Raw genomic sequence first — 22,034 nt, 5'->3', positions numbered from 1 at the left:
AACAGTGTCCCTAATTTGCTGGGAAGTGGCGGTGCGGACCCCTACGGCACTGCGTAGGATCCTACGGTCTTGGCGTGCATCCGTGCGTCGCTGCGGTCCGGTCCCAGGTCGACGGGCACGTGCACCTTCCGCCGACCATTGTGGAGACCTCACGCCCCACGTGTTGAGCAATTCGGCGGAACGTTCACCCGGCCTCCCGCATGCCCACTATACGCCCTCGCTCAAAGTCCGTCAGCTGCACATACGGTTCACGTCCACGCTGTCGCGGCATGCTACCAGTGTTAAAGACTGCGATGGGGCTCCGTATGCCACGGCAAACTGGCTGACACTGATGGCGGCGGTGCACAAATGCTGCGCAGCTAGCGCCATTCGACGGCCAACACCGCGGTTCCTGGTGTGTCCGCTGTGCCGTGCGTGTGATCATTGCTTGTACAGCCCTCTCGCAGTGTCCGGAGCAAGTATGGTGGGTCTGACACACCGGTGTCAATGTGTTCTTTTTTCCATTTCCAGGAGTATATATATATATATATATATATATATATATATATATATATATATATATGTGTGTGTGTGTGTGTGTGTGTGTGTGTGTGTGTGTGTGTGTGTAGACTGACTGAATGTAGTGATTACTAAAGTATGAATTTGCGTAATTGAATATTTTATTGGCAGTGCGAAGAGATAGGTGCACTTGAATTACTATTGAGCTACTTTACCCTGATGTGTGTTTACTGTATATATTGTATGTATTTCTACATAGAGAAAAAAGTGTTTGTATATTGGTGGTGATTACTATTTTTTGAACATTGTGTGGAATCCAAGATGAACTGTAGTTATGCCTTTAGTTATTTAGTGAATTTTTTTCTCTGCATATAACAACAAACTTTGGCAGTGAAGGACATTTGTCATCAGGAAATACGTCTTGAAATAATGTGATAAAGTGTTTAAATAAGTATGATGATCATTTAAACTACAGAATGGAGAAAATCCTTTACTATGCACATTGTGCTAGAGGATTACCTTTTGTAGGATTTCAAGCACTACGGTAGATAAAGCTATTTTTGGTGCTGTTGATACATGAGCTAGTTCGTATAACTTAGTGGTTAAAATGGAGAAATCGTTAAGATGACTATTTAAGTAATGAAACATAAAGGCATACAACAGATGTTGCTCGCGAACTGATGAATTTTATTGAGTTTTGAACAGCACTAAACTGAGCTGGTTGATATAGGTTGGATGCATTAATTCAGAGTTAGTTGGTTGCTGAAGGTTTTATCGACTTGCTCAGTTTTAGAGTTGTTTGCAAGTTTTACTGATCCTTGGTGCAAGTAACAATAGTATGCAGTCGAATAAGTAAGGATATGAGGTGGGTGGACTTTTTGCTGCGTACACTCAGTACACAAGAACTACCTGTTAATAAATTTCCAGACAAGAGTATATACTATAAAGTCAAGGTTTAACATTACAGATCCGAAAACAAATGTGTGTGATATCTTATGGGACTTAACTGCTAAGGTCATCAGTCCATAAGCTTACACACTACTTAACCTAAATTATCCTAAAGACAAACACACACACCCATGCCCGAGGGAGGATTCGAACCTCCGCCGGTATCAGACGCACAGTCCATGACTGCAGCGCCCCAGACCGCTCGGCTAATCCCACGTGGCACAGATCCGATATTATATGCAGTAAAATTAGGGAACCAGATAGTTTAGTAATATGAGTACTTTAACCTCATTTAATCGTACGTTTAGACTGAAGTGATGTACGATTTGAGATCACAGTAATCAATTATATATGTGAGGATGCGATGTAAGTCTGTTAGATGTGTGTCTGTAGGTTGGCAATTTGAACATACAACCCTCATTTCAGGTACTTGTAAGTCGATTAATAGTAGTGTGCGATAGGCGAAAAGTAAACTACAATCACATACTTCAAACTGTAAATAAAACTGTAGACCACCAGATATGGCCATGTATGTAATTATAGGATCGTCGAGCAGAGATGTGGTATAGGACCCTGTGGTGTGTTTGAGCGCTATGAGACATAATTCAGTCAGCAGACATTTATTTCTGAGAATCTTAACGATCACTGTGACTTCTTCCCTGTGTTGCCTAGCAGCAGCAGTGCTGAGTTCCCATTCCACGAAGGCTCAGGGTATCAGATCAGCGCCAGGTGAGGGATCTGCTGGTGCAGGCCCTTGCCTTGCCTGAGGCCTCATCCTAGGACGGTACAGGGGCCAGTGCATCGTTACAGCCTGGCTTGGCTGTGGACGTCTATAGAAGCCAACACGCTCCCGTTGATGAAGCTGTGCTTAGGCTTCACCCCAAAAAATCTACTTACCCTTGTGGCTCGTTGTAGGGATGGCATCTAGACAGAAGACCTAACAGCAACACAAAGGACAGCACAGCAGGCGGTCCCAACATATAACCAATGAGGCAGTAGTCGTACCTCCCAGGATTGGTGGCACGGCTACCCTGCTCTCACGTTTAACAGCTCATAGTTGTGCTGATGGTTCTTCATCACAGAAGGCTAGCCTGGCCCTTGTCTTCAGTTAGTCATGGGTCTGACTGGCAGAAATGCTGCTTGCAGACTTGAAGTTCCCTCCACAGGCATACGGCTGTGGACTCATAGCAATGGATTCCAAGCTGGTGATGGCTGACACTTAATCTTGTTCACCAGGTCTTTGTGTTTAATGTCCACCCACGTGTGCATTTTGCTTACTATATGCAAGATTAATGAACCCCTAGTTATCAGATTTAATGATTTTCTTCAGCTCACAAGATTAATTCGGTGTTAACTACTGTCAGTGGACTACTTCATGTAGAAATTTTGAAATCATCATTATTACTATTATATTCCATCTAAATTAGAGTAAATTCAAAGCTTAAAAGTGTATGGTAATCCCTATCATAAACTTTGTTTCATATTACGAGCATAACCCCTCCCCCCTATCTGCCATTATCACATCAGTGGCCGTGTGAACAGATTTCACTGTGTGCCTTCACACCACTATCAAATTTATTGTGAAAATATTAGACGGATTTACATAAATTGATGAAGAAATAACATGTGCTTACCAGCCATAGATAGCCAAGTTCAAAACCTTGCTCAAATTGCCCACTACCTTGCACAGTTTGTGGTACACGCCCTATATCCCATTAACTGTATGCACGTGAATGTAAAGTGGCATGCTTGTTGTATTCATGAGTTTAATGCTCATATTCCACCTCCTGTCCCAACAATAAATCATTTGTGATGATAGCTAGGTTCATAAAGAGACAAAATTTAAAGATTGTTGCTTACATTGCTACCCTTTGTGGGCTCAAATGTATAGACAGATTGCCAATTTAGTATTTTCTTGCTTCAGTTTGAAATCAATCTGAATATTAGTTAAAGTAAAACCTTTTCCATTACTACTCTGCCTCAGTCAATCTGAAGAAAATAATTTTACCCAATAATTACCATTCTTGCCCTTATTATTGAGCTTTTTATGCAAATTAAGTAATCAAAGTCAGCAGCTGATGAAATATAATCGCTGGCAAATTTAAAACAAAGTGTTACCAGCTCCCATGGTCACTTGTCATTCTAGCGTAATCCGTTGCATTCATAATTAATTTCTATGATTATTTTGTAGAGGTTTACATTGACTCATTCATTAAGTAGATTATTTGGCATATTCCTCCATCAATGGCTGTAAATGTTTTGAAACCCTGCGTGGTTCCTTGTACACCAGAGTACTATATGCTGTGTTATAGGCGTCGCTGGTAATGGACTCGCTGGGCCGAATAAATAAATGTGTGAAGTTAAGCAACAAAGCTTCCATGTCATCCCTATATTTTTTGGCTAGTTTTTTACTTTATCGTGTTCTGCAGAATTGGTAATGTATGCTTGTGGTCATCACCGATCTATCTATACTGTCTTTTTCCCAACCACTCAATCTGACAGCCGTTAGGCCCTTTGGAAGTCTCACCTCGTCCATGCTGAAATTGCCCAAACTCATGGGAACCATAAATTCCCCAAGTACATCCATAATGCATACTACGCTATACAATGTGACTTATCTAATATTTAATTGCAGGCCAACGCACAACAGTTCCCTTAAAAAGTCCATACCTATACTAACCCAGATCAATTTTCCATTACCTATCAGTACATTAGCCCACGAATTATACTTTAATTTATGCGTACATTATCTGGTAATACTCTAATGCGGGCGCACCTTGCAGCATTGCTTCACGAGCAGCTTCATTGCTTCACTGCATCGTAATTCGGAATAACACAGGCATTGTCATATCGTAATTACAATATTAGCTCCTAGTCGGCTGTAAGAGCTCATCACTACAGTCCTCTTGGAACTGTACTAGGTGTGCAGGTTCCTATGGTCTACTCAATGACATTTTCAAGTTCAGATGCACGTCCTTCCGATTCAACATGGCACCAAAATAAAATAAAAGAAGCCTACAGAACTTGATTACTTACGGCATCTCGTAATGACAGATGTCGATGGATGCTGGTGTCCAGTTGAAACACCTCGACAATGGTAACAGCCGACGTCCACATTCCTGACGCCCAGACAACGCCATAAAACGCTGCTTCTGGCCATCAGTTTGCTGGACTGCGTGTTCTTCTACTTGCAAGAGCCCGCCAGATGTAGCCTCCTACGTGGCTGTAGGATAGTCGAGCGGTGGACTGGTGGTGGAGTCCTGTGGGGCGGTGGGGCTTCATGAGACATCAATTAGCTGACATTTATTTTTGAGTGTGTATCTTCTTCCACAGAGATGCCTACCAGCGGCCGTGCTGATCCTGCGTTCCTCAAAGGCCCAAGATGGCACATGAGTACCCAGCAAGGAATCTGCTGCTGGTACAGGCCCTCGAGTTGCCTCATGCCAGTGCCGCAGCGCTGACACAGAAGGATAAAACGGCCGGGGGAACACCACAGCCTGACGTTGGAATGGGGTGTGAATTCCTAAGGGACCAAACTGCTGAGGTCGTCGGTCCCTAGACTTGCACATTACTTAAAGTAACTTATGCTGAGAACAACACACACATCCATGCCCAAGGGAGGACTCGAACCTCAGGTGGGAGGGGCCGCCCAGTCCGTGACATGGCGGCCCTGGCGTGGCTCTGGACGTCTATCGGAGCCCCAGCAGTCTCGTTGAATGAAGGTGAACCAGGGCTGAACCCCAGAAATTTTCATGCCAATGTTCTCGATTGTTGAAATAGTGTGTTGATTTAGGGCGCAACAGCGACACCAAAGACAACACGAGAAGTGGTCCCACCATACAGCCAGTATGGCAGTACTTGTACTGCCCAGGAGGGGTGGCACAGGTGCCCTGCTCCCAAGATTAGCATCTCATGGATGGGCAGATGGGTTTCGTCCACGAAAGATCGGCCTCATCCTCATTTTCAGGTTTTCATATAGAACCGTAGTAAAAAAAAAAAAATGCTGTTTGAAGAGCACGATGCAGCGCGTTTTGTGAAGCACTCGCCCACAGTTTCTGGTAGTGGCGCCACTGTGGCAATCGCAGCTTTTGTGTCTCCCTCTGATGGGAAAGTGGAAAGGTTGCCTGTTCACGTGCATTTAAGGGGCGCTATCAGCTCGGCAGTTCCCCCCCCCCCCTCCAAATTCTATAAGTCCCTCCAAATCCTTGAGCGTCATGCACTCCGCCTCGCCTTCCGTATACACCTTCCGTCCCCCATGCGGATCCTCTATGATCTCATTCCTTTCCCCCATCTGCTCATATTCCTCGAACATATCCGCATCCTCTGCACCTCCCGCCGTCTTGAACCTCCTCACCCCCTGGTTGCTCCTCTCCTCTCCCATCCCCGCCCCCTGCCACGTCTTCACCGTTGTGTCCCCCCTACCCTCCATCTCTACACCCTACATCTCCTTTCCCAAGGTGGCTTCCATCAGCTCCCCCTCCCGGATGATGCCCTCTCTCCCTCCATTTATCCTTCCTATCAACTCTGATCCTCAACCCCCCTCCTTTCCTCCGTCCTTTCCCTGGGCTCCCTCTTCCTCCCCCCTTCCATCCTGTGTTTTCTCTCTGCCTATCATCTCCTTTCTCTCCCCCCCCCACGAGTCCTTTTGTACTCCCCTCCTCTGCCTTCCCCAATCCCTGGCCCGTCTGCTCAGCACCCCCCACCCCTCTTATGGCTCCTCCTCTTCCACTGGCTCCTTTCCCCCCTCCCCCTTCACTTTACCTCTCCTTCCCCCCCTTTTTCCCGTCATCTGACCAGTTTCCCCCCACCTGCTCTCGGGTGTGGTATGTCGTATTTGTGCCAACTTTTAGCGCAGTGTTTAAGTGAGTGTTCGGTGTTGTGCGTCCTTCCACAGTGTTGCGAACGGAACTCATGCTGTCGCTGGGTGTGCTTTTTATATCTCTTGCGAACAGAACCCAGACTGTCGCCGTGTTTTTTTTAATTGTCTGTCTATTGTTTTTCTGCTTCCTGTGTGTTGTCTTAGCTTCATCGACCCTGTGTTCTATGTTTTACGCTCCAGAATTTTCTGCCATTTTTACCTTTAAGTCACCGATTTTATCGCCAACTGTTATTATTTTTTATTATCTTCATCTTTTTAAAACAAATTCTGTAGGCTGAAGAGCGGCGTAATAAGCTGCTGCTAGCCCGCCCCCTTTAGGGGAAATCGAAACCCAATAAAGGAAAAAAAACTCGGCAGTTGGTCAGTCGGAGTGAGGCTACATCAGTCTCGTGTCACCAGCTGCTGCTCTGTATCTCGTTCGCATTTGTGCGGCAGTTAGTGTCTGTCTGTCGTTGGACTGCGAGTATGTCTGTCGTTTGGATCAAACTTTTAGCCAGAAAATGAGTCTTGCCACTCCGCCAGTAACAGAACTGAGCTAGTGGTCGCCCGGTCGGGGCTGAGTTCCTGCATCTGAGTCTGCGCTTAGGCCGCCAGTCTGCTCGAGTTGCTCGGGCAACGGCATTGGCGGTTGGATCGGTTGGTTGGTCGGTCGCGCACTGAGACACGAGATGACTTGCCCGCCTTGAGCGTCGGCGCATGTGAGGTCCCCACGTGAGTCCAGTGGGCCGCGCCGAATAGAAAGGGGTAGTGGCTTCGCGGTTAACACGAGAGCAACAGGAGTGAAACCACAACATCGGGATGGCCGGGTCGAGCTGCGACGCCGTGAGACGGGAGATCGGCGCGCCTTCCTGTGTCCGTTGAAGCGGCTGGCAGAGGACGGTTCGGGAGAGCGTTGGGGGTGCTGCGCCAGGTCTTCGCCATAAATCGCAGTTCATTAGAAGTTAAGTGAGTGGAGATATGTTGTTTCAATAACTTGTAAATTTCTACTTATTTTCTTGGTGGGGTCACCAGCCGCTTTGTTTTGGGGTGGTCCCACCATTCTTCTCCGTTTGCCCACCCGCGGGAAGGTGGTTATTTGTGAATTGGGTGGTCCGTTTTCCCCTTGTGGAGTTGGGGAGGGCTAGAGCAGTCTTTGGTTCGGGTTGTTCAGTAATCCCCCTGTCAATCTGCCATGCGTTAATAGCTGCCTCTGTCATGTTTGTCGGATTCGGTGTTAACGAATTTATAGAATTAAGACGTAAAGGCCGAATTCCTGAAATATGTTTTTATCTTGCCTATCATCTTGAGAGGCGGTATATGTGTAATGTAGAGCATGTTGTACATTTTATGCAAGTCTGAAATTTCATGGGTTTTATTTAAATTTTTATTTAAATTTATTTAAATATTAAAATAAATAAATATTAAAATAAATAAATATTAAAATAAATAAATATTAAAATAAATAAATATTAAAATAAATAAATATTAAAATAAATAAATATTATTTAAATATTTTATATAAATAGTCATTTTATAAAGTTTCCACCCTTCCACCGTAAGAGTCCTTTAAAACAAATTGCACTTTCTTAGTGTGAGTGTTTGTACCATTTGCATCCCTTTTACGGGGTGCATAGTTAATGTGTTTGTGTGAGTTGTTAAAATTTTTAGTTTAAAGTAATCTGGTGTTTTGTAGATTTGCACCAGTGTAGTCTCTCAGAGGTAGTTGTGAGCGGTCGTGACTATGGCCGTGGTGAAAGGGAGCGGCAAGCTTCTCAGCTCGAAGGCTCATACTGTCAATATTTTTCTTTCTGCCTCTAAATAAAATTGTAACTTGATATTTCGAGGGTGCTTTTCTGCTTATAAATTTTAAATCTGTTTTGAAAAGGCTTTTATGAATAAAATTCCCGTTTGTTAAAGGTAATTTCATTTTCGTCAGTTACTCCCTGGCAGCTACTTCCACGTTCACCTAGTGTGATTAAATATGCTAATGTTCTTGATGAATAACTAGTAAATAAGGTAAATTCTTTAAGAAAAGATTTTGAAAGTAAATTCACCGTTCATCATATTTGACAGTCATGACATTCAGGAATGCTGCTTGCAGAGTTGAAGTTCCCTCCACACCTGAATCACTGCAGACTTGTAGCAATGGACCCGAAGCTGGCGGCAGCTGGCGGCACTTCGTCGTCTTCAGCGCGTCATCCTGCAACTAACAGAGCTGGCGTGCCATTAGTATCAGTGATTCAGATGGAGTGCCCAGGTTCTGAGAATGCGTCGAAGGAAAGCAAGGGTTTTGTAGCAGTTGATGACGTGATTCCGAATGAGTTTCCATTTTTTGAGCACTTCTACGCACTTAATGTTTAACTTGAGGCTTCAGACCGCTTCTTTATGCAAAATCTGCAGCCGGAAAGCCCTCCATGTGTCATCCCTAGCTGAAATTACTACACGTAGCCGAGTTGTGGAAGAGCATTGTGTCTGCTCTGCATTGTCATCTAAGCGCTGAATCAAGTGTTGCTGATAATCTGGCACGCTGAGGCGATGAGCTCATTACCTTTTTGTACTTCAGGTCTTCTGAGTGTTGATAAAATGATTGCACCATCGGTGCGCACTTGACCAACCAAGTAGATCTGAACAAAAGTTTATTCTTGCAGTTAAATGCTGTTCTACTGCGCAACATCTCTTTCCTTCAAACAACGGCTGCTATGATGAGGATGACAGCCTTTCATCTACCCCAATTCCGATGTGTCGTGAAGAAGCCGCTTCGGGACAACAGGTGCGAGCACTATAAAATAAGAATTACTACTGGACACTCGTCGCTGTGGCGAAAATCAAACTTGTCAATTAGTTTTGTTGATAATGAACTGTGTGCATTCAGGACCTCCATAATGCATAACTCGTCATAACTGCAATTAATTAATTGCAAAGGTACAATGTGAATGTGCTCGTGGGCGCTGAACTGATATTAGCTCTAATATGTGCTGCGAGTCGTCAAATGAGTGAGAGTGAACTTCTTCAGACAGCAGTCGAAATCATCTTGTCATTGTGAAACAATCTGGACTGCTGACTCCTTTACTCTAATCCTCACAAGCCCAGTGTATATTAGGTTAAGATGATTTTGAGAAGGGTAAATATGTCTCGAGTTAAAAGAATTTTTTTAATCTAACACTGTTTTCCTTTAAAGAGGATATTGCTGTTACATTTTGGTGAAACTGGCTGTATGGTTGTTTCATGTGCTCCTACCATCTGATATTGATTGGTGATTACGTGAGTTTAACTTGCAACCATCCTGACTTCCTAGCTGAACCAAACACATCACACCCTTGGCTGGAGCTTCGAGATGACGCTTCACCGATTACTTATACAACTGATCCTACCTGCAGTGGTGTGCAAAACTCACGGCTAAAGTAACTGTTGCACGACGTGTCACTGCCAAGTAATACCGCTCGAGAAAGCTTGGACCATACGTACCAGGGCTATTCGGAAAGTAAGTTCCGATTGGTCGCGAAATGGAAGCAACTTTGAAAATCATAAATATTATATCTGCAACGTTATCTAAAGCTTCCACCCACTGCTCTACATAGTCACCACTCCGACTTTGACATTTGTCCTAACGTTGTACCAACTTTCCAATACCCTCGTCATAGAAGGCAGCCACCTGTGCTTCCCGCCAATTATCTAGCCTCATCTATAGCTCGATGTCTGTGCGACAATATTGTCTTGATAGTCAGCGGCTAATGTGAGCAGAGATGAAACACAGAGGCAGCCAATCACGGGCTGTAGTGTGGGTGATCAAACACTTCCCATCGAAAACGCTGCAGGAGCATTTCCATTGCCCCTGCAGATTGCGACCGAGAATTGTCACGAAGTAGAAACCGTTGTTCTGTAATATGGGCTGCATAAAATAAGGCGAAATCTCTCACCAGGGCATCGTACTTCGCGGGAGTCTATTTTCTACTTATCTTTATGTGCTCAGAACTGAAAATAGCGAAGTGATGCAACCGACAGACGTACTAGACACACTGTCGAACATACATGTGCAAAGCTTTATTGGATTTTCTCAGTGGTTTCCATTTCTTGACCGATCGGAACGTACCCTCCGAATATCCCTCGTAGATAAAACTGCTACGGAATCGTGCAGAAGGTAACTGAAAAATACGCAATGAAACGAACATAACTGACATTTTATTCAAAGACAATAATTAAACAGAAATAACCGCCGTTCATTGCGCTTCTCTGTACATAACGAGAGGTGCCACATGGTTCTTAATAGGGTGTATGATCACCGCGGACGGCTATGCGTGCTCTGTAACGTGCTCCCACGCTGGCTACGAGATTGGTAACGAGTTCTTGGGGCAGAGACTACCATTCCTCCGCCAGCGCAGTTATTAAGTGCTGCGTGGTCGTTGGTGCATGTGAACGTGCTGCGGTATATCTCTCCTAAGTATCCCAAACGTGCTCGATGGGATTTAAACAGGATGAACGGGTAGGCCAATCCTTCCGCTCAATACCCTGCTCCACCTCAGGGGTTCAATGCAGTCGCCCCTTGTCTTCCATAAAAATGATGTTATGACCGAAAGCACTCCTGAAAAGACACACATTAGGAGGTAATACAATGTCACAATTTCGCTGACTGGTAAGTGTACCGTGTTCAAAGATCTGCAAGTCAGTATGCCGATGCAGTATTATGTCTCCCCCACACCTTAACACGCGGACCACCGAAACGGCAATGGTCGACAACGCTGGAGTACCCTTATATGGCGAAAGGTGGGAAAACGTCATGCACGCGGAACAAGGTGAGACATGATCGTTTTTGTGGCCCAAGTGTTAGGCGTGGTAGGCGCAATGTTGCATGGGCGTTCTGACCGAAAATTTCAATACAATTCAATTAACGGTTAACATGATTGGAACGCGAGTATACTCGGCTAATGAACTGGCTGCCTATTCCCTCACTTAAATGCCATCGAGCACGTGTGGGTTGTGGTGGGGAGACATAATGTAGCACGTGCAAATGCGTCGACGACCATACAGCTGTCCTCGACCGTGGTTATGGAAGACTGGAACGCTGTCCAAGAAGAACGACTTGCCAACCTAGTGGCCTGTAGGAAGCATGTTCTAGAGTATGGAGTGCCGTCCTTGATGATCATACACCCTACTAGGAACAATTTATAACATCTAGGGTACCATCATAAATCGCGATGTCTTTGAATAAAACTGTCGTTTCTGTTACTACACATTTTTCTTTCTGTAACCTTCTGTATTACACTATAGTAGTAGTTCTTTCTAGGTGCGGTCCAAGTTTCATCGGGCTATTTTTCATGGCACAGAATAGTAAGGGGATGAAAATTTGAAAATTTTGTTAAAACCCATTCACCTTGCCACAAGAAAAGGCAGAGGCAGAAAGACAGAGAGAGAGAGACAGAGAGAGAGAGAGAGAGAGAGAGAGAGAGAGAGAGAGAGAGAGAGAGAGAGAGAGACAGAACCGGAAATAAGCGCTATGTTGCAAGAGGGCCAGGCCTCAACGCGTTACAACACCGCAACGAGAGAGAAAGAGAGAGAGGACGAGTTCAGTATAAAGCACCACAGGACGCAAAAACAACGGAAACGCGACACGCATATTCCTAATCTTGTAACAGATGTCGAAGAAAATGGTTCAAATGGCTCTGACCACTATGGGACTTAACATATGAGGTCATCAGTCCCCTAGAACTTAGAACTACTTACACCTAACCAAACAAAGGACATCGCACACATCCATGCCCGAGGCAGGATTCGAACCTGAGACCGTAGCGGTCGCGCGGTTCCAGACTGAAGCGCCTAGAACCACTTGGCCGCAAAGGCCACCTGTCAAAAAAAAAACCTTACCTATTTCATAGGAACCAGTATCAGAGAACATACGCAGCAGTTAAGAGCCTGTTAAGCGAATATAAAGAGTAAGGACACATGCGATCCTTACGAACCAAGCATCGCGTCATAGCCTCACGTTCGCTCCCTTTAAACACTCGAGCTCTCCAGCTATCAAAGAGTTGATCATTGGGATCGATGGTGTTCACTGTGATAGCAGTCGATTTCAGGATTACGATACTGTAGCGAATTTACAGATACTCCAAAACAACTTACTAACCTGCCGAATGTGTACCTGAGATGACGGTCTTCGCCTGATGACCTTCACACTGTTCGTAGCGAATTTACAGATACTCCAAAACAATCTACGAACCAGCCGAATATGTACCTCAGATGACTGTCTTCGCCTGATTACCTTCATACTGTTCGCCGCCTACCACTTCTGCCAGAGAAGCTGACTGTCTTCAGACAAATTTACGTCGTGGGGTGCTGACAGCACCGAGCTTCAGCACCGAAACCGGCAGCACGGCCTTGTGCGGTTCACGTATCTTTTCAACACTTAGGTTCTGAAACCTGCCTGACCAGTAGGGTGGAGGTCGACCGACCACATGACTTCTGACAACATCACATCGCAGGTGGGTCATCAATGGTCTACATAGAGTTCGGAGTGAGATGAGGCACACTCCAGTCGATAGTGCGAGACCATTCGTGCTGGACCATAGCACGCCGACAGCGCGCCGCGGTGCAAGGTCACTCACCCTTCGCCTGGGCCCGCAGACGAGGAGCTGACTTGGCAGCCTTCAGCGGGAATCCAGCACGCAGCTGAATTCGGAATCAGCTACAAGGCCGGTGTAGAATAAGACGACTGTAAACATGGTTAAAAAGTAAGTGGAAATGCGTCGGGTAGACCGTTCGCCTGGAGCAAGTCTTTCGAGTTGACGCCATTTCGGCGACTTGCGTGTCGATGGGGATGAAATGGTGATGATAAGGACAACACAACACCCAGTCTCTGAGTGGAGAAAATCTCCGACCCAGCTGGGATTCGAATCCTGGCCTTTAGGTATGACGTCCCGTCGAGCAGACTATTCAGAAACCAGAGGCGAACATGGTTAATAACTACTGAACTTTGACAATGTTGTGCTAGCGTCAGAGACCCTTCACAGATACCTCAATTGCTATCCTGACTTCACGCAGGGTGTCTCCGTTCGGCCCCTCTGTAAACTGTTGTCTGAAGTGCGCACTCCGACACCGTCATCAGAGCATTTGGCATCTGATCTGTTTGACTGCAACGCCTGTAATGCGGATGCCGTGGTCTGCCTCTGCAGCGTCCATACTTCACAGCAGTAAGCACGACGCAGTGAACACAAAAACATTTTTTTTTCTTTGTGATGTAGCAGAATTTAAATTGATGGAAGTGCTATGTCGAAAGAATCTTTTGTAAAACTAACGGAGCTTGTTGATTTATCACACTTCAGACGCAATTGTAAGGAAACGTATTTGGCACGAGTGAGATGTGCTATTTGTAGTTTAAAAGTCACATTGAACCATGCACTGAATTTGTATCGATAACTTGTTCTACTTTTAAACGTTATGCTCATGCTGCACAGAAGTGTACTAAGTGTCAATGGACGATGATCAGGCAAAGGAAGTAAATGAGTATCGTTTCGGACAGTGTAATTCGTATTTTACCTATCCGGTATATGTTGGGGTAGAAATTTTTGGTATATATATAAATAGTGGTAGACTGCACAAAGATGCTAGGCACAAAGTCAGGTACTATTAGCGATTGTATAGCCCCTCCGCTCGGGGAGTCACAACTGTTAGAGCAAAATCTCAACAGAAGTTACGCCACGAGGGATTGGTGGCATATTTAGAATCGTTGCCGGCCGCCCGAGATTCACAGCCGGGTTCGAGTGAATTTAAGTCGTAAGTAGCAACGCTCCACTTTTCAGTAGGTTCCTCAGTAGCTAACCTCATCGCACACTTCACCGGCGAAACAACTGAGAGGACACGGTACTCATTAATGATGTATTGGCCACTCCCAGAATGTGTAATAGATCAGAGGAAGTTACTCTTCGGATGTTCAGTATACGAACCCAAGACATACGTGATGTATCATGAGACGCTGAGAAAGGCAAGTACATTTGAGCAGTTAGCGCGAGATTTGCGTCAGAGATACCGTAAGCAAAATAGTGCCAGAATTTTTAGGGAAAGTTGAGTGAGTTCACACAGAAGGCAAACGATACTGTACAGACTTTTTCAGACAGAATCCATAAAATAAATGCGCAAACATATGAGTAGACGAAAAATCCTGATGCGGATCGTGTCATACCCAGGGAGTTAGAAAGCAGATCACTCGATGTGGTTTTACGAGGAATTCCCGGGGAGTATTCACGAGATACTTCTTCTACACGGATAAGCGCTGATAAGCGACTCATTGCATCTGAAAAGCATTGTTATCGTTGTGCGAAGAAAGGGCATTTGATAGCGCAGTGTAGTCAACCACAATGTTTCAGATGTGGGTGTTTTGGTCATGAGGCAAACGTGTGTGGGAGTAAGAAGCAAAGTAAAGGAAATAATTAACGGAAAACGGTAAACATTAACGGGGTTGTTTCGTCCGTCGGAAAACATTCTCGGTTAGAGTACGACAGACATTAAGGCAGAGACGGGTTGTTGTTTGATGGACTTTTTAAGTGTTAATGAACGTAAATTTCTAGTGGTTTACTTGTGCACATGTATCTATTATAAGTCTAGACTTCGCGGGTAGAAGAAAACTACGGTCGCCAAGGTATAAATTATATGGAGTGGTAAACAATGACTTGGTACCACTGGGGACAATACGGGTCGTTTTTAAGATTGGAACTATCGAGTTTCTTAGCGTATAGAAGTGTTGCCAACTGAGAGATAAGGGTATTCTGCGGGTCTTGGACTTAATTTCTTAGATAAGCATCATGTAAAATTTAATCTTTCACCGTGCACAGTTGAACTTGGCTGTAACTTGTTTCCAGTGGGCCGAACAACTGTAAATGTTTCAATGTCGCAAGGCGCACCGATTGCTGAGGTGTCACCATCTGAACTTCGTACATGTGCATTAGAGATGATAACGCATGACATAGTATCTGCTGGTACAGCAGAGATTATGTGCAGTTGAGCCACTGCAGGACAATGAAGTATTAGATGAAATGCATTGTTTTACACTAAGAAGCGTTGCGTGCGTAACGGACGTTAATGGGGAACTGATGATTCCGGTAAGCTCGTATAACTTTGGGTAGATGAAGTGAATCTCTCGAAAGGATTACGTACAGAAGTTTAGAGTTAACTGAAAATGAGGATATCAAAGGGTCATGTTGTGATCAGAGCATGAAACAAACCGTCAATGTGTCTGTACTACGTGACAAAGTTCGACACTGGAAAGATAGTGAACGAGAAGCCGTGGTAGCTTTGTTGTTAGAATGTTCAACTTTCAATTTAGATGGTCCACGCTCAGTAACACCTATCGCACAACAAAGCATACCGTACTCGTATAGCGAAACACATACGGGCAGTCAGGCAGTAGTAGATGACTTTACTGATCAGCAATTGTGTGAGGGTACTATTGAGCACTGCGATAGCCTTTTGTCGACAAATATTGTCCTTGTACCCAAAAAATCGGTTGACAGTACTACAAAACATCTGTTTTGCTGTGACTGTCGTTACTTGAATGCACGAACCACAACGGATGCATACACAATACCGAACGAAACGGGTACATTACATAACCTAGGAAAATGTAAACATTTGTCAACGGTTGATCATAGAAGTGGTTATCGCCAATTAGAGGTATTTTCTAAAGACAGACCCAAAACTGCTTTCACAGCAAATTCACGTGATTACCAACATCGAAGAATGCAGTTTGTATTGTAAAATTCTCCAGCTACCTTCCAACGACTATTAAATGTTATACTTCATGGATTAAAGGCGAAAATCGGTGTGGTGTATGTTGAAGATATAGTCGTCTATTCAAAAACTGTAGATCATCATGTTAAACGTCTGGATGAAGTATTTAGTAAAATTAGAGCGCTGCGCACGTTATACTAAACGTGGGGAAATGCCATTTGGCTCAGACACAACTAACTTAGCTTGGGCGTATTATCACTCAGGAGAGAGTGAGGACAGTTCCACCATACGTTATTTTCCGACACCACAAGTTACTAAACAATTACAGCCATTCATTGGGTTAGGCAATTATTATCACAAGTTCATGAAGGGGTCCGTTTTCAGTGGACATCACAATGCCAAGAGGCGTTTGGGAAACTCAAGGCGATATTAATATCAGATCCTACGTTAATATTCCCGGACTTTGAACATCATACTTGCATGTCATACATCCAACAATGCTTTGGAATGTTGATGGAAAAGAACGTCCAGTGGCATATGCCTCCAAACAATTGAATAAGGCTAAAAGTAATTATTCAACAACTGAAAAAGAAATGTTAGCAGTTATGTCCGGAATCTCTTATTTTCCTTGCTACTTGTAAGTCATAAATTCAAAGTAGTTACAGACTGCACATCTTTAAAATGTTATTAGGGTTAAAAGATCCAACAAGCTAATTAGCAAGATGGGCATTAAAATTAAATGAGTTTGATTATAAGGTAGTTGATAAGCCCGGAGTTAAACACACAAATGCTGATGCTCTAAGGAAAAAGACAGCAGCTTTGCAAGTAGTAGATGGGAGCCAGACAAAATAGTATTTTTGCGTGTAAAAAAATAAATGGTTGAGGTACTCGTATAATATTTATGATAAAAATCATGAATGATTGTGAGCTTAATTGAAGCTAAATACTGTGTTCTCTTTTAAAAAAACACGAGACATATTCAGTCATTCAAACATTTAATTAGCCAGAATTAACTGCATGAAAATTAAGTATTTCATGTCTTAAATATTTAAGGAGTAGTAGAAAGTATGATAGTGTGTAATATACTTGTGTATTGATCTGATGCAACAAATAACTTAGATTTTCTTTTGATGTTATTTGAATCTACATCCTTGTATAACTTTTCCAAAGATTTAGTTTATTCATGGCTTATAACTAAACTTACACGACGCATTCTTGCCAGTCATCAGAGTGCACAAAGTAATATTAAATACTCTTCATTTAAGATTTCATTACACATTCTAGTTTGTGTATGTGTGTGTGTGCGTGCGTGCGTGTGTGTGTGTGTGTGTGTGTGTGTGTGTGTGTGTGTGTGTGTGTATATGTGAGCGTTTGTGCGGAAAATAGCTTTTCTGCACTTGGCGCAAACATTACATTTTTGTGTTGGTAACATATTTTTACAGGCAATTAATTAACATCGTAACGCTTGGCAAGAATTTTTGAACAATTTAGATGTGGAAATATTTAATGTAAGGGGCATTGTGCCTTACATCAAGTACGGGCCTAAAATACTGGAATTAATTACATTCTTCCACTAGCTGGCAATAATTCAGACTGCCTATTTGTTTGTATGTTTGAGTGTTTAGCATTGTATTTTAGCTAACATGTACAGGGTTATTACAAATGATTGAAGCGATTTCACAGCTCTACAATAACTTTATTATTTGAGATATTTTCACAATACTTTGCACACACATACAAAAACTCAAAAAGTTTTTTTAGGCATTCACAAATGTTCGATATGTGCCCCTTTAGTGATTCGGCAGACTTCAAGCCGATAATCAAGTTCCTCCCACACTCGGCGCAGCGTGTCTCCATCAATGAGTTCGAAAGCATCGTTGATGCGAGCTCGCAGTTCTGGCACTTTTCTTGGTAGAGGAGGTTTAAACACTGAATCTTTCACATAACCCCACAGAAAGAAATCGCATGGGGTTAAGTCGGGAGAGCGTGGAGGCCATGACACGAATTGCTGATCATGATCTCCACCACGACCGATCCATCGGTTTTCCAATCTCCTGTTTAAGAAATGCCAAACATCATGATGGAAGTGCGGTGGAGCACCATCCTGTTGACGTCGGCGCTGTCGGTCTCCAGTTGTGGCATGAGCCAATTTTCCAGCATGTCCAGATACACGCATGAAACTTGCCCGCACGCATTCAACTGTTTCCTCGCTCACTGCAGGCCGATCCGTTGATTTCACCTTACAGAGGCATCCAGAAGCTTTAAACTGCGCATACCATCGCCGAATGGAGTTAGCAGTTTGTGGATCTTTGTTGAACTTCGTCCTGAAGTGTCGTTGCACTGTTATGACTGACTGATGTGAGTGCATTTCAAGCACGACATACGCTTTCTCGGCTCCTGTCGCTATTTTGTCTCACTGCGCTCTCGAGCTCTCTGATGGCAGAAACCCGAAGTGCGCCTTCAGGCGAACAAAACTTTATGAGTTTTTCTACGTATCTGTAGTGTGTCGTGACCATATGTCAATGAATGGAGCTACAGTGAATTTATGAAATCGCTTCAATCATTTGTAATAGCCCTGTATTTTCTGCAGTTACATGCTTGGTCAAGTTAGTTTAACTACATTGGGAATGTCAACTGTGTGTTTAGCATGTCATTTGTAACTATTTAGGCATGGAAATAACATAACGATACTTACTTTGGAGTCCAAAACGTGTTTAGCCATCAGTTTGATCGATGAGGTTCATGATATCAGTAATAAGAGGGTTGACTTCGCTAATTAAGAGGGTAGACTTTGTGACGTCATGGAACTGAATTCCTTGCATTCCAAAGTGGATCAGGTAGCAGGCAGATACTATTGACGAATGATACAGAAACTGTCATCTGATCAAGTGCATGCGTTCATTCTTCTACTGCCATCTGTAGATGGCCTGTGTAGCTTTTTGACGATTTCCTGTTCGAGTTTTCTGAGGGACGAATTATCAGAGCACATTGACATTTGCCGTAACATCTGGTAGCAGAAGTTATAGAAGTATGGATGCCAATATCAACAATTCTATGACACTACAAGATGTCAGGCGCTATTGCTAAAGAGTGTATTTCGCTCATTCTTTGAGAGGAAGCAAACGAAAGCCTTTTTGTTTCAAACACACAGCGTAGATACCGACACAAGGGTCATGGGGGACTTGTTATTAGTGGACAGGTTTTCCCTTAGAAAACAAATAATGTTCGCTGATAAACATCATCTCCACAGATAATCAAGATTTCTGTCCTCTGGACCGCGTCAACAAGTCGTCACTCGCTGCGAGATACGGAGAAAACCAGCAACCGTACCTGTGCTAACTCCGTGGCGCAAACACACACCCATACACAATGAGGATGTCGCATCTCTCGCTGATCGTAGTTGTGCTCGCTGTCGCCTGCCCAGTGCTGTGTCTCGAATGGTGGAAGACCGCAATAATCTACCAGATATACCCCAAGTCTTTCAAGGATTCTGATGGCGATGGTATCGGCGACCTTCGTGGTGAGTACCAGCATATTTCCCGAGTGAAGTAAGTTTTGTGTTGGTTACCGACGCTCTGAATACTCATTATCAACTGAACCTTTTTTCTTCATTTGTTCAACAACTCCTAAGGGTGGAGTTGGTCGTCTCCTACCTACTACAATGAAAAAACTTACCTCCCCTATTAGGTTTAGAGGATAATTGTTTGTGTCTATCCATTATCTATGCTTAGGAGTTCAATACAATTTTGCATGAAATGTATATGTTTTAAACCCGTTTGTTCATTTAAAACGTCATCAGAGCGTTGCATTGTACGTTTGTAGATTTCTATGTTTTCTAACATGTTCGTTATTAAGTCATTAGGCAAAACGTTCTGCGTTGTGGTTATCGTTCTTTAAATGGTTGAAGAACGTAGCAAGTTTATTTTCGATAGTTCTCATGTGCTCTCGATATTTTATACTGAAGTTGTACCCTGTGTATACGACGTAAGCTTTATTGCAACCCTGTCATTCCATCCCTGGATTTGTATATATTGGTAATTTTGTTTTTCTTGAGTGAAGTCTATGGCGGATATTGCTTTTCGTTCTATATGAGAACTGGATACTTGCGTTCTTCATCAACTTCACTAACAACACTTATTCACACATTTTCGAAATTTACAGGAAGCACTTAACAACTGACAGCATCATACAAGCTAATTCATGCCATTCAAACACGCAAAATTCCAAGGCATGATCAACAGGATACAAAATCATCCACTAAACGAAGTTGCTACACAAAAAAAACCGACACTCTACGATATACACAATTACAAAATGGTTTAATCCAGGACACAGTAATACAGATACACAAAATAAAAATTACATCTACACAGTAAAAAATTCACAAGGACATATGATTAGCCAGAGAAGCTCCAAAAAAGTCTGAACTAACATACACATGTAACGGTTTAGGCACAATATGAGACAAATTAAACACATTAATGAAGAACACAAATAACCAATTCGCATGTAGAACCAACAACAATATCCGCCACAGACTTCACTCAGAAAAAGCAAAACTACCAATACACACAAACCCAGGCATGTACAAGACCGAATGTCAGGATAGGCAGTGCGCACCTTCAGTATAAGATATCGAAAGCACACATGAAAAAGCGAAAATAATCCGCCTACGTTCTTCACCCCTTTAAAGAACGATAACTACAAGGCAGAATACATTGAATTATCAATAGAAATTTTACACATGTTAGCTAGAGCTTTAATAACCGACGTACTTGAACGGATAGAAAATCTACTTACACACAGTACAAAGCCCTGATGACATTTTGAATGAAGTAGTGGATTTAAAAGGTTCAGAGGACATCGTGACGCCAACTAGTTGGCCATCGTGCTGTCCTCTGCAGCGAGCAGTCGTTAGAAAGCAGCGTGCATTAGCATAGACCAGCACACGAGTCTCCCAGCCGTTGTTAACTTTGCTCTACTCCTCGTTCGAATAGCTCCCCAGTTGGGCTCATAGGGCCGATTGGACGCCATTCCACACCTCCCAACAGGAAAAAAAAATCCCTCGTTGTAGCGGGAAGTGGACCTGCGTCCTCAGCATAACTGTCGGACAAGCAGATAGGGATGGGAGAAACCGACCGGTTAAAATCGATACCGGTATTTTAGTTCTGAATAATCGATATTTTCTCATTTTCTGTGTTCTCGGTCACAACAAATGATTTTTTTAATTTTTTACTTATTACCGAGTATAAAAACCTAAATATCGTTTAGCCATAGCAACAGATCTGATATTTTTGATTTTTAAATAAACCTTATTTTTTTAAAGAAAAAAGAGTAATTTTTATTCGTAAAATTTGTGTTGGTTCGAAATATTGCGTTATTAGAAAATGGGAAAAGCGATCACTGTATTTTAGTAACAATGTCGACAGAATCGAACAACGAACACATAACGTAAGAATTGGTACAGCATTGCTGATAAAATAATGTCTCTGTCGTGGCTTAAGGTACGCGTGTACTTATCAACCACCTGGTCTGTACAACAGCTTCTCGCTGTCATCGCCGGAGATCCGTCGTATTGCAAAATGGCGTCAACCATGGACCGGAAATTCGAGGGTCGGAGCTTTAATAGTGGCAACTATTTATTTACAGCTCGTACAAAATAGATAATTGTTTCAAAGTTTTACTGACTTTCAAAGCAGTCACCAGCATTGTGCATAACCCGTTGCCAGCGATGTGGAAGTCGTAGGATGCTCTCAGCAGTGCCAGTTGTGTTGACAGTTCGAGCGGCGCGGTCTATTGCCCGACGAATTTGTAGCAGTTCTGATTCGAATGCCGTGAAGTGTTTCCTTCAGTTTAGAAATCGAGTTGAACTCATGAGGGCTCAAGTCAGGGGAGTGCAGTAGGTGGTATAGCACTTAGAAGCCCTATCAGTCAAGCAAATCACTAACAGCTTGCCCTGTATGCGCTTGAGCATTGACCTGCAAAATGATGGTCAGGCCCTACAGAAAGTGTCATC

At 43.4% G+C, this 22,034-nt stretch overlaps 1 protein-coding gene across 1 annotated transcript in view; it reads left to right on the top strand.

Moving 5' to 3' along the window:
* Nucleotides 1-22,034, top strand: part of LOC126165291 (uncharacterized) — a 380,023-nt gene that overhangs the window by 277,464 nt on the left and 80,525 nt on the right. The window contains exon 21 of the mRNA XM_049920310.1: nucleotides 19,393-19,538. Within this exon, the coding sequence (XP_049776267.1) occupies nucleotides 19,393-19,538 (146 nt within the window). The remainder of the gene's footprint in view (nucleotides 1-19,392; nucleotides 19,539-22,034) is intronic.

Source organism: Schistocerca cancellata, chromosome 1, assembly GCF_023864275.1.
Source record: "Schistocerca cancellata isolate TAMUIC-IGC-003103 chromosome 1, iqSchCanc2.1, whole genome shotgun sequence".
Lineage (NCBI taxonomy): Eukaryota > Metazoa > Arthropoda > Insecta > Orthoptera > Acrididae > Schistocerca > Schistocerca cancellata.
The sequence above is the reverse complement of the archived record's forward strand: the minus strand, read 5'-3'. Positions and strand labels throughout refer to the sequence as shown.